Below are 13,991 nucleotides of genomic sequence, written 5' to 3'. Positions count from 1 at the left end.
AGTACTTTCATAAAAATTTTTAAGATTTTACTTTTTAGTTTTAATTATATAATTTTGTTTAATAATTTAACATTGGTAAATTTTGTAATATATAAGTATGTTGACTAAATACCCATTTTGGTCCCTGAGATTCACGCGATTACTCAATTTGGTCCCTGAAATTCAAAATTACCTATACTAGTCCTCTAGATTCAAATTCAGGCACCAATATGGTCCCTCGACTCTTTCCGGTGATGACTAGGCAAACGAAGTGCTGATATAGCGCCCTCCCTACTATATTGGATGATGAGTAAACGATGTCGTTTACCCTTAGTACCCAAACAAGTCAGAAATGAAGAATAGTGGAGGTAGAGGAGAAGAAGAATACTTTATTTTGGGTCTTCATCGTTTCTTCTCCCTTCATATACAAAGCGACGACATTTCTGACTTGTTTGGATGCCAAGGATAAACGACGTCGTTTACTCATCATCCAACGTAGCAGGGAGAATGCCATCTCAGCATTCCGTTTGTCTAGTCATCGCCGGAAAGATTCGAGGGACCACATTGGTGCTGGGATTGAATCTAAAGGACCAGTATAGGTAATTTTGAATTTCAAGGACCAAAATAGGTAATCGCGTGAATTTCAGGGACCAAAATAGAGATAGTCTAAGTATGTTATTATAAAAAAATAATTATATGATTGATTAGACACATTTTTCCATAAAAAAAATATGTGTTTTTAACAATAAATTAATAATTAAAATAAATATTTTTTTTTCTTATGAAATACACGTTTTCGTTATGTGTAAATGAACTAGATTGAAGGCACTTCAAGCACCCTCACTACTATCTTTGACTTCTGTAGTCTAGACAAAAGAGGTCGGAGATGGTAATGAGGGAAGTTTGAAATGCCTTCACGTCAACTCTAAGACGGCGGTTATTAGGGGTATCCGCAAGAATTTTTTTTTTTTAATAAAAGTACTGAAAGAGGTCGGAGATGGTAGTGAAGGTGCTTGAAAAGCCTTCACGTCAACTCTAAGTCGGCGGTTAGGGTTTCGCAAGAGAAAAAAATATTTTATAAAAACATTTTTATTTGAAGAACATGTGAAAAAATAGAATTGAAATTAATGCATTCAAAAATATTGAGAATTTTGAATTTATAGAAAAAAATGAGAAAAAACTGGTGAAGGGACTAGTTTGGTGCACGACATTCAATTTCAGGAACTAAAATGAGTCACTTAATGCAAAGTGAGGGACTAATTTGGTGCATATACAACGATAACATAATGGATGACACGTGAACGAATACGGTTGCGACACGTGGCACAAACGGACACGTGGCCAAATAACATTGTGACACGTGGTATAACCATCCACGTCAGCATGCCAAGTGTCACTGGTCACTACATCATCATACCATTACACGTGGTCAAATCATGAAGTGACACGTGTCACTTACAGTCCACGTCATCATACCATATCATCATGTCGTTAATGGAAAATAGGTCAGAGACTAATATGATGCACTTTTTTCAATCTCAGGAACGTAATTAGTGCAATTAGAATCTCAGGGACAATTTTAGTGCACGATGCCAATCTCAAAGAGCATTTTAGAGTTTAACTCCAATAATATATTTTTACAGGTATATTTCTTGATTCGTTTATCATCACCAAAATATTTTAGAAATATGTTGGAGTATAGATACTATATGATAACGGAACTACCTATATCAGTATAGATATCTATTTTTGCTGGCTACGGTAAAAACACATGGCTAAGAAATTACCACCTTAGTAATTATCCATTGAGGAGTAATCTTAGCCACTAGATTTTATAACTAGATTAATCCTTCTCTTTTGAGGCTATTCTTCTGATATTAATTTATCATGTGATAAATTAACTTGGAGAATTATGAATGAGATTATCCAAATTTCATCACGCATAACTCACATTTTTCACTCCACCCTCTCCTCACATAACCAAATTTCTCTCTCTCTCTAAATTTTACCTTGATGATCAAATAAGGTAATTAGTGGGTAACCGTGAGTAAAATAAAGTAAAAACCATTAAATTTAACATTATCTCTCCATTATTCCAACGTGTAAATCTCTCATTCCTCTATAAATATTTTACTTTCACCTCTTATCTTTTACCATATTCTTAATCACTAACACTATGTTTGGTTTGACAGAAAATAAGTGAAAAGAAAATGGATAGAAAGAAAATAGATGGAAAATGATATTTTTCTTTGTTTGGTTATAAAAGAAAATAGGAAGGAAAAAAAATTTTTGTATGGGTCTCACTAAAAAAAAATTCTTTCCATCACAAACAAAAAAACAAGAAAAAAAGTGCTATATTTTTAAATTTTCAATACTACCCTTAGTTATATTATTATTAACAAATATTAATATAAATTTAGTTTTAATATATTATTATAATAAAAATTTATATTTAAATATTATATGTATTAGATAAATAATTTAAATCAAATATATAAAATTATAATATTTATAAAATATAATAAAATATGAATAAATAAAAATATTTATACTTATTTTATAATAAGGGTATTAATGTAATTTTATACTATTATGATTTTCTTTCTTCTCACTTTTCTTTTCATCTATTTTCTATTCATCCAAACAACACATAAATAACTCAACTTTTCTTTCCATTTTCTTTCATCTTATTTTCTTTCCTCTTATTTTCCTGCCTTCCATTTTTTTTTTAACATCCAAACAAAACCTAAGTGAGATTAGGAAAAATAACTAGAGAGAAAGAGAAAGTGAGGCCAAGGCTTAGAGAGAAGAAAAAGAGAGAAACTAACTTCACCGTCATACAATTCCCTCTTCCATTATCAAGAACATTCAACCCTTTGAGAAAACCAACTAGGATAACCTCTCTAATTCTTTTGCTAAATCTCCTTCAAGAATCCCTAAGGTGAGTAAGGAGTTTACCCTCTTCTTTTCTTATTAATACATTCGGCAATCATGCTCTCTTATGGAGAGTTAATGTTCTTCATTCCTTGTATAGCAAGCTAATACTATGAGCTTCCAAAAGAGTAGAGAGAACATCAAAATTCAAAGCACAAAGGATAAGAAATCCTCCTCTATTTTTCCACTATACATTCGGCCATATGGCCCGGTAGGAGCAAGAAGATGCACTCTCATTATTTGACCATATCTCACTCATATATGATGTTCTAGGATTACTCAAGACTCAAGCTCAAGGAAGTGAGAATCCACTCCATTCCTTTCACCATGGGTTTAGCCATGAGGCTTTATAATTAAATAACATATTGCTTTTCTTAGAAAGTTCTTGGAGCCTAGAGCAACCGTAAAAGTGATTTGAGGATCTTGACTAAAGAAGTAAGAGTTAGGACTAGCTAGAAAACTTACTATATGCATAAAGTGCCTTCGTTGATGCTTAATGACAATTTGTGATAATGAATAAACTCTAGATATTTTGATGCATGAATACTTATATCATAAAATTTTGCTCAATGAAAAATATATGATGCACTAAATCTGGCCTAGATGTAACTAGGAGTTAAAGTGGGCTAGGAAATAAAGATATAGAAGATATAGAAGGTCTAGGACAATAAGGATAATTGTAAAAAGATTCAGGCATAATTGGCATAAGGGGTAAAGTCTACGGGTGCTAAGTAATTATTGAAAGATCCAGTTATAAATAATATAAAAAGTAGAGTCTAAGGGTAAAAAATATAGATATAGCAAACGCATAAGATAAGGATAAGAAATTAGGGGTAAAATGGTAAATTAGACTAAAAAGGATAAAATTATCATTAGTAAAATGTCTCAGAATGAAATAGTAAACTAAGGTGTACTCGGGGCGATTCGGTAAAAGATAAGGTAAAAAACTAGTAGTTAATGAGTTACAGGTAAAATAGTCATTTAAGAATAAGTATAAGACTAATGTGGTAAAAATAAAGAAAGGGTAGAAATGTCACATTAGAAGTTGCTAAGGACAAAACTATAAATAAGAAAAAGAATGTCTTAAAAAACTTTAAGAATAAAGGAGAAAAAGTGTAAAAAACTTTATGAATAAAGATTAAGGGCAAAAGAATCTCTTAGAGAAATGGTACATTTCAGTAATTTAAATGACTAAAGACAAAAAGTCCTTTAAATGTACTAAAATTTACTAAGATAAATGAAAAAGTCTCAGGTCTCTTAAGAAAGACCGCCTGCTGGCAAGCAAAGGAATTAACCCGTTTGGCTAGTGTCGAAAGAGGTGGGGATGCCTATAATAGAATCTGTCTCTCACTGTGAGCCTTTAGTGGTATCAAGTCTTACATCAATTGTTCAGCACCAGAATTGACATCGTTACAACCATGAGGTACATAGAATGACCAACACAGTTAAGAGATCATATTCGGACGTTACTCTGAGTAACGTTGGGTTGCGGGTAGTCAACCGACGCATGAGCTTATAGTTTGTGTAGGGTTAGACATGTAGCATGCCTACTTGCTGCATTTCTCTATGATTTGTGATTGCATGTGTAATTGTATTTCCTGTTATTCTTTTACTATTTTGATAAGAGCGTGTAATATCCCTAGAGGTAACTTGATAGCGTAGTAACAAATTTCTTAGGGTTAAGTACCCAAAACCCCCGACTTCCCTCTTCACATCCTATTGGGAACTTTAGGTTCTCAACCTCCCTTCTTTACCTCATTCTACAGATGGGCTCGGGAGTAGTGTTTTTTGAGTACTCTGCACTATGCCACTAGGACGATCCCATATGAGGGTAGCACTCTCATATGGGGAGAACCACGTGCGTGCATGTACATCCTTTCTGATAAAACTTTTTCACATCCTTTATTTAGTCCTGAGTTTGACTTCGACTTGTCTTTCGGTTTTTTATTATCTAAATTGTATATTAGAGGCACCCACCACTCTTTTTCACCACAGCCACTATACTAGATGGACTCGGAGTTGGAGTCTCCTATCATCTTTTTGCCTGAGTATCCACACTAGTTTGACCCAGCACCTGGGCCAGTGATACCGGTGGAGTCTATGCTTGATTACCAATCCTTGGACCCGATGGTCAAGTAATTTGGTCTCTTGGGAGAGGTCTTGGCCACAATCATTCCCAATGGCTTTATATCGACTTCATCCGAAGAAGATCCATCGGAGGATGCCGAGGCCAGTGAAAATCACATAGTTATTGACCTAGTCTTCAGTTTGTCAGAGGGAGGAAAGATGGGAGATGGAGAGCCAGGCAGTAGCCCAATGGCCACGTATGATGGACTCGATATGCAACAGTCTCACAGATGTTTGTAGGAAGTAGTTTTTCGTAGCTAGTAATATACTTTCATTGTAGATAATCTTTTGGAGGGAGATGATTTTACTTTGGTAGACAAGTTCTAGAGTAGGGACTTATATGTGAGCCGAAGCCTAAGTGTCAGTTATGTATATATCTACTTATTATGCTATGGGTACTATGTATATAAGTGAAGTCGAATGTATTGACCAATCTTATGTATGAAACTGCGCCCTAGTGGCCATCCACATATAGTATATGCCTTTCTGCTATATTTTGTTGTTATATTAAGTGCTTGTATGATTCATCGCTTTCGAACTTCGTTGTGAAAATATTCATATAATCTTAACTAACCTACGATCCAAATAATGCTACAAGCTCATTGAATAATAATATACAATATATAAGGTCTAGAATCCTATAGATTAATTGAATAGTAATACTTGACGATTGACATTGGTCATAACATGCTAAAAGTTAGGTTATTACGTGCATTACATGATCGGCTCTTAGCTTTAATGCCATACTATAGGAAAACAGCCTTTAACTACCTATTTACATGCAAAAAATTAAGAGATAAAAAATTTGGAGTAGAAACCCTCTTAATGGAGTCATGGATGAAAAAGACAAAAATTGTTCTAATTTCAACGTTGAAAGGAGAAAAAAATTCACCTCAGGCACACGAGTCAGAATAAATAAAGAACCTTCGTCCTTCCGCCAGTAGTTTTAATTTGCTAGAATACATATTGAGCTAGAAATTGCTTCATCTTCGACACAAGAAGGAGCCTCTCCAAATAAAGTAATAGCAATTTCCAAGAAGATACTTTAATATTTACTTCATCTTCAGTAATGAACTCCCACCAAGCTTAAATTTAAGGAATAATTTTTTTCTTTTTTTTATCATTATCTATTTCTAGCTTTGTTAAAGCATCAGAAGACTCGTGTTATTTTCTTTCTTTGTCCTATTTGGATAACTATATTCTTTTTATTTAAATAAATACAAATTTATCTTTGAAAAAAATTATTTGATAAAATAATGCAGTTGTAATTCAATTTGTGAAAAAAATCCATCATTAATAACTCTAGTTGCAACTCTTTTAAATTTATTTGATGCTTTGTTTTTTAAAAATCTAATAAGTTTAATAGTAATTTTTTAAAAAACTTATTTAATATTTTAAAAAAATATATAAATTTATTGTAAAATTTCATAAACCTAATTATCTTATTAATCTTAAAAGCATTTACATTTATTCTAGATTACATTATACATCAAAAATCATCATGATGGTAAAATTGTATATTATGACAATCAAGCATCAATGCAAAAAAAAAGACTTTAAATAAAAACTTTGTTTTCTAACTCAATAAAATTAAAGGAAAAAAAGGAACTCTTTTTGTCATGGGAGTCCATGATTATAAATTCCCACAAGTAAACCAGAGTCTTCAATAAATATGAATACATGGATTTAATTAGTGGAAATAGTTTGTAGAGTATTTTTGACAAGAAAAAGAAAAATTTTACCAACGTAAAAGTAAGCTTAAGAAAATATAAGAGCCAGACAATATATGGAGGTTCAAATATCTACAAGTGATGCAATAAGACACCTACCTTCTCTCTTTGCTTATATCCAAAAATAAGGTCTATCTACTAATGCAAATTTTTTTGAGACATAGTTAGATTCAAGATCTTACCTATGCTTATTGATGAACGAACTCTAGCATTACTTTTCACCCGTAGAGGTAATATAACATCTCCAACCTTAAAAATGGACAATAGTTGTTAAACACAGTAACTTTCACCGATAGGATAACTAAGTAAATGTTGGAACTAGAACAACCTTCTCTCCCAAGTCAAGATTGAATTGATTCTCGTGGAAAGGAGAGTTGGGTGTTCAGACGAGGTCGCCAGAAAAGAGGCAGTGGTCAGCGGAAAGGAAGGAAGTAGCAGCGATGATGAGTGGGGCGACAGAATCGCAATTGAGGAGGTAGTTGTTAAGAAGTGAAAAGGGATAAGAAACGGAGAGGGTAGAAAAGAAAAAAAAGGATGAAGAAGATAGGGTAGTGCAGTGGATGAAGAACATAGTTGAAAAGGTGAAGAAAAAAGTTAGAAACTGTTTTGTCCCTTAGCACACGTGATACTTAATGACCACGTGTGCGAGTTAATGTGCCAATTCAGTAATTTTTGTTAGTGAGTCACGTCAGAATTCAGAAATTAGTTTGGGAATTATTTTCGCCAATGAAAAAAAACTACAAAAATCGACATATGTATTAATTTTTTTTAGGAATTAAAATATCTACTTTTCAAATCTTTGAAACTAATTTAAATAATTACTCTAAATTTATTATAATATTTTGTTCATTTATTGTATTGTTTGTGTATTAAAAATAGAACGTATACATGAATCAGTTATAATCATTATGCATTTATAAATGTGTTATTTAAATTATTTTTAATATATATTATATATTATAATAATTTTAAAAATTCAATAACCTACAAAATTTATTGCTTTTAATTTTTGTTAGTACTTTTAGTAATCACTATATTTTTAAATATTATTGACTAACTACTAGTTAAATTAATAAATTTTAATAATTTTTTAATATTTTTTACACATGTATTTTATATAAATAATAAATTTAATTCATAGTAAATTGATTATTTATTTGTGAAAAATACTAAAGAACTATCAAAATTTATTATTTTTATCTATTATTTAGTTATTAATTTAATTTTTTTAATATAATTATTTTAATCTAATAATCTAATAATATATTTTATCTCATTTTTTTAAATATTAATAATTAAATGATAATAAAAAATAATAAATTTTGATAATTTTTTAATATTTTTTTTATTTCTTTAGACCGTCGCTGTATTGTTTATTTGTATTGCTATTTTAACTGCCCAATAAACCGGACCTTAAGTCATAGTCAATCACAATTCACACACAAATCTGGCCAGAACGCAATATCACAAACAGGCTAGCAAAAACGTTTCCTTCTTGTAAGTTTTTCTTGTGATTAAATTCTATAAATAAATACTCCAAATAAATAAACAAAACAAGTAGCAGTACTAAAACACTAAATAATAAAAAAAAAAAAAGTAATAGAGACAGCAATTTTTATGATTTATAACATTAAATAATTATTAATAATAATTTTAATGATATAAAATTGATATAAAATTTTATTTAATAATTTACTTTTATTTACTGATTAGGTACTTGCTAAAATTTGAAAAAGTTTCTGGCCATACACTTTTTCATAAAGAAATAGTGAAATACTAAATGGTACAGAAATTCAGTGCCGACGACGAGTGCCTAAAGATTTTCACTTCCCAGTTTCCAGTTCCATGCCGCTTTCATTGAGTTCCAACTTCAAATCATATCCTTTCACACTTAAAATCGAAAAATCCCAAGTTTCTGCGCAAAATCTGTCACCTTGAAATCAAGATACAGAAACGTCTCAATTATTATCGACATCAAGATCAATAACAAGAACAATAAGAAACAAACACTTGATCAGATCTAGAGCAAAAAGGATCTCTTCAAAGCGCCCATCGAAATGGCGCTAATATCCTTCACTCTACTCTCCCTGATTCTCGTTTCCTCACTATCAATTCCAAACCTTGCTCACTGCAAGACCCTCAAACGTGACGGTAACGTTTATGTGATTTACTCTCTTCTTAAAAACACCACTCGACCCATGTGGTTTTCTCTTACCCTTTCTCTGATTCCGTTGGTGAGGTTGCGCTTTGGGTCGGAATCGGTGATGGGCACGTTTTGTTTTTCATAAAGATATTATTTTTCTTATTTTTTGGGTTCTATTTTTGGCAGTTAAAGCATTGAATGAGATCAAGGCTTCGCTTGGTTGGAGAGTGGTGTATGCGTGGGTTGGAGATGACCCCTGCGGTGATGGAGATCTACCTGCATGGTCTGGTGTCACCTGTTCCACTGTCGGTGATTATCGTGTTGTTACCGAGCTGTGAGTATAATGTTTCTTTTCTATCATTCATGTTCAGTTTATTAAAAGATTCAATTGTGTTATGCTATGTGAAAGAAAAAGAGAAGAACGTGTTTTTTACTTTTGGCATAGATGGAGTAATCGGAATTATTCGGCTATTTTTCTTTATTTTCAGTGAGGTGTATGCTGTGTCTATTGTGGGACCTTTTCCTACTGCTGTGACAAGCTTGTTGGATCTTACACGGCTGTAAGCATATTACTTCAATTATTTTGGATCTTCCATTTATATGTTATAGTTATGTTGGACTTGGATGCTCATGAAATGAAGGCCAATTTGGAAAGTTGTATGTGTATGCTGTTCAAGTAGTTTTGCTGAAATCAAAGGTAGTTGTGGAGTTTACATGGATTTAGCTGAACTGGAAATCTTGAAGAGTAAACCCTATTGGAGACAGAACTTGTAAACACATTGAGTTAACTTTAGAGTATGATAACCTTGGCTGAATCTAAGGATGGTAATTGGTTGGCTGATGAAACCTTGGTACTGGAAGGTTGGATTCCTAGTTTGCAATAACATATTGAATTAGATGTTGCTATTATAGACCTTGGATAGTTTAGCCTATGTCTTGGTGTTTAATTGTAGGTTTTTTGTTTACTCTGGTAACTTTTAATGTGCATATATAAGTGTGCTCAATATAACCTAGAGAGAGATGTAGACGTACATTGGTGAAAGATTTATAATTTTAACTAGACTGGAATGATGTTTAGCAATGTATTTATAGTGGTAAAAACTGTTATATGATCGAATATTGTATTCTCATTGCAGGGATCTCCATAATAACAAGTTGACCGGGCCTATTCCTCCTCAAATTGGACGTTTGAAGCGTCTTAAGATACTGTATGATTAATTATTCCTTCCCACTTTCTGGTTCCACCATGCATTTTGTTTTCTGAATACTTCAATTTTGATATGATGCATTATAATGACATACTTTATTTTTCTGTAATCTATAATCTGCATTAATAACTTCTGTTGATTTATGATTATTATGCTTTTTCCGTTGCTTTCTATACTCTCAATTGTTAACGCCTGATAGTTTTATTTCTATTATGTTGTGGTTCATGTCATTACTCTTACAGAAATTTGAGGTGGAACAAATTGCAAGATGCAATTCCTCCAGAAATCGGTGAGCTTAAAAGTTTAACTCATCTGTGAGTAATTCTTACTCCACTGTGCTCGATAGTCTTATCTTGCCCCATTTTCTTATTTAACTTGCAATTGAGATATGATAACATTATGCAGATACCTAAGCTTCAATAACTTCAAGGGAGAAATCCCTAAGGAGCTTGCAAATCTTCCTAACCTTCGCTACCTCTACCTTCATGAAAATCGTTTAACTGGAAGAATACCACCAGAATTGGGCACACTACAAAACCTTCGGCACTTGTAATGTTCGAATCTTACGGGGATCTGCTTGTGCACAGTAAACTATTTATATCTGATAGTAATGGTTTCTCGTGTTTCTAGGGATGCTGGTAACAATCATTTGGTTGGTACCATAAGGGAACTCATTCGTATTGAAGGTTGCTTCCCAGCACTTCGCAACCTGTAAGTTTTTACAGGCTATTTATTTTCTCTTAGATGTAACCTTTGGATCTTAAATGGATTGCATTCGCTTGTGAATATTAACAAGTTTTGTTATACCCAGATATCTAAACAATAACTATTTTACGGGAGGAATACCTGCACAACTTGCTAACTTGACTAGTCTTGAAATCTTGTGAGTATTACATTTTCTTCTATCTCTCTATATCTCATCTTCCCTCTGTATGTGTGTGTGGTTAGTGCAAGGCTATCAAACTCAAGAGGTCAGCTAAACTCATGAGGTTTAGCTAAACTTAAATCATAACACTCAACTCTTATGCTTGCAACTCGCAACTTGATTTTGGAACTTAAACTTGGACACTCATAAGAGTTTGATTCCCGGGTGTGTCATGATAGCATGTGACAAAATTGCTAAACAATTCCGTTGTCGTTATTGTTACAAAAAAGTGGTGCCTGTTTGTTGGTGGCAGGTACTTGTCTTACAACAAGATGTCAGGAGTTATACCGTCTAGCATTGCTCATATTCCTAAATTGACATACTTGTAAGTTTGTTTTCCAACCAAATTCTTTGATAGTTTCTGGTCCAGTAAAATACATTTTTAGAGATATGTAAACTAGGAATTGATTGAAAAATGTATTCAGGGCATTTGCATCAAGTAGAGACTCTAGATTTTTTTAATCATAAAATAATCAATTTTTATGTTTTGTTGCAATATAACGTTTCGTTTAATTTAGTTTACATTTGTTTCTCATGCTTGCAATATTATTAAGCTTATAGAGGAGGCCATGTAGAAAAAGTGATGCTAGTGTCAATCAGCCCTTTATGTTTTCCATTTTCACTTTGTCCATTATGTTGAAAAATCAATTGTACTTGGACATAAATGTGTCTAAATACATTTATATTTTTCTACTATATAAAAAAAGTAAAATCGGCAATTAGTTTGAAACGAAGATAGTATTGATTCTCTACTTACAATACTATAATATAGTTTGATCATATTTATGTCTCGTGTAAAAATGGAGATGGGAATTTTCTCTGATTTTCTTTGGACACTGCTATTTAGGGTATCAAATATGTAGATACTTGCAATATATATGTTTGGCATTTTCTTTCTTTTACTTTGTAATTTCAATATGTATATGTTTTCTATCTTTGTTTCAGGTACTTGGATCATAACCAGTTTTCAGGGAGAATCCCGGAACCCTTTTACAAGCATCCATTCTTGAAAGAAATGTAAGTTTCCAACATATTTAATTAACAATGTGTTTGTTTCAGTTTATTTTACCAGAAAATTTCTTTATTTACTGGGAAAAGAAAATTTTTTAGCTAAGTTGGATAAATTTTAAAGAGAACCAGGCATTTTCAATTATCATATAAAAAAAGGGTGAATACCCATCCCGACCCCTTAATTTTTTTGAAAGACTATGAAACCCCTAAGAAAAAAAAAAATACCCATTTCAGCCCCTGATAATTAACTCCGTGAGACTGATTAGTCCTTTTATTAATGATCTCTCTCCAGAACATGTTTATGTGACTCGCTAATCACTAATATATCTTCCATTTAATTTTTATAAGTAAAAACAATTTAAAAATCACTAATATTTGTTTGTTTTACACAGAAAATTTAGTCCATGTATTTAAAAAATATAATTAAAAAAAGCTAACAATTACCCCCTAAAAGACAAGATCCCCAACAAAAAAGAATTTGTAAATCTTAGTTGATTCTTAACAGATGAATCAACAGTTTAACATGTTATGTAGATTTATTCTATTAATACACAGAGAAAATGTTGACAAAAACGCTAATCAGTCTCACAGAAATAAAATTCAAAGGCCGGAAAGGGTATTTTTTTTTCGTTGAGGGCCTCGTGTTTCGAAGTAATTGTCAGGACAGTTTAGAATTTTTTCTCTATAAAAAATTATAAAGAAAATTTGTCCCGTGAAATCACTTTTTAAAAACAAAAAGGCACCCTCGCTAAAACAGTTATTCTCATTGAACTGGTAACATTGTGTTGTTAAACAGGTACATTGAAGGAAATGCATTCCGACCTGGTGTCAACCCCATTGGTTTTCATAAAGTGCTCGAAGTTTCTGATGCAGACTTCCTTGTTTAGTTATATAAAACCAAATCAAAATTATTTTAATTTTCCAGGAAGTGTGAATGTATAATTATTAAAATAAAAAATAGTTCCTCTAATAGTCCCAAGTGAAATATAGCCTAATAGGTAATCCAAATTTTTGTCTAAAGCTTATTATCGACCAACGTTTCACATCTCCTTTTTTGTTCCTTTGTAGTTTTGTACTATAGAACGGCTCTGAAGTCACGAGATAGATAACACGGAAGCATTATTCTTACGGTTCACAACTCATCTACCAGAGAAGTCTTGGTAGTTGGTTCTGATAAACATACAAGAAATTGAGCTTTTCCATATATATATATATATATATATATACTTGACATTTGTTCTTGTGGGTTTAATACTTAACTCGTTCAATGTTACAAGAAATGCATATTATGATTTGTTCCGAGGGTTACTTAAAACGTTGATTTGGGCCTGAACTTGAGGTCCAGATCCCTTTATATGGCAGCTCCGACTTGTTGATACTGAGGTGTCATTTGTCCGAGTTTCTCATGAGAAGGTTTAGGCAGGTTTTTTGTAGATTAAAATGTAAATAATACCTGATGGGTGTCAGTGTATTTATAGTAAATTTGATAACTTTGTTGCAGTAGTTCCATCTTTATTGATGGATAACCGTTCCTTTTTATCTTGAGAATTTGTTGAGGTCTATCTTTTAGAAAAGATAGAGATAGTGGAGAGATTCGCAGAGACAATTACTTGCTCGGGCAAGTAGATCTAGGTTCCTTTCATGGTGTCCGACCTCTTTAAAGAAGTTGGGTATGGGTTAGAGGCCTCTTCTGTGGGTCGGACCTCTTCTCCTTATTGGGTCTGCCCTTATTTGTTGGATTAGGGTATGAATAACACCTCTGCTTGAGTCCGATAGGTCAGACTCGAGCATTTAGTGGCTTCAGCTTTGATGTGGGGTATGCCAGCCTCATGAGATCGGGTACTCGACGTATTTTTGAATTTTTGAACGTTACCTCCTTTAAATGAGGGGCTAACTTGGCGTGGCAGTTTCCTTGGGATGCACGCACGTCTTTA

General features: G+C 32.5%; 1 protein-coding gene and 1 long non-coding RNA gene across 2 annotated transcripts; one reads left to right on the top strand and one right to left on the bottom strand.

Annotated features, from left to right (window-relative positions):
• Positions 1–5,685: 5,685 nt before the first annotated feature.
• LOC140178935 (uncharacterized) lies at positions 5,686–7,332 on the bottom strand. Its single transcript, XR_011872025.1, has 2 exons — positions 7,099–7,332; positions 5,686–7,019 (listed from the first exon to the last, which is right to left on the bottom strand). It is a non-coding gene; the product is annotated as an uncharacterized lncRNA (long non-coding RNA).
• Positions 7,333–8,483: 1,151 nt separating this feature from the next.
• On the top strand, positions 8,484–13,290 carry LOC112750292 (uncharacterized). Its single transcript, XM_025798939.3, has 11 exons — positions 8,484–8,921; positions 9,100–9,247; positions 9,402–9,473; positions 10,050–10,121; positions 10,364–10,435; positions 10,527–10,670; positions 10,752–10,832; positions 10,933–11,004; positions 11,300–11,371; positions 11,992–12,063; positions 12,854–13,290. Exons 1-11 carry the CDS (start codon positions 8,828–8,830, stop codon positions 12,942–12,944), a joined length of 990 nt encoding a protein of 329 aa, XP_025654724.1. The 5' UTR covers positions 8,484–8,827; the 3' UTR covers positions 12,945–13,290.
• Positions 13,291–13,991: the final 701 nt, after the last annotated feature.

Source organism: Arachis hypogaea, chromosome 15, assembly GCF_003086295.3.
Source record: "Arachis hypogaea cultivar Tifrunner chromosome 15, arahy.Tifrunner.gnm2.J5K5, whole genome shotgun sequence".
Classification (NCBI taxonomy): Eukaryota; Viridiplantae; Streptophyta; class Magnoliopsida; order Fabales; family Fabaceae; genus Arachis; species Arachis hypogaea.
The sequence above is the reverse complement of the archived record's forward strand: the minus strand, read 5'-3'. Positions and strand labels throughout refer to the sequence as shown.

What these genes read in the sequence shown, in the direction of transcription:
- LOC112750292 (XM_025798939.3), top strand. Translation starts at nt 8,828, where the DNA reads ATGGCGCTAATATCCTTCACTCTACTCTCCCTGATTCTCGTTTCCTCA. An exon ending in TTGAAGCGTCTTAAGATACT is followed by an intron (nt 10,122 to 10,363) that starts GTATGATTAATT and finishes TTACTCTTACAG; the next exon opens with AAATTTGAGGTGGAACAAAT. An exon ending in TTCCCAGCACTTCGCAACCT is followed by an intron (nt 10,833 to 10,932) that starts GTAAGTTTTTAC and finishes TGTTATACCCAG; the next exon opens with ATATCTAAACAATAACTATT.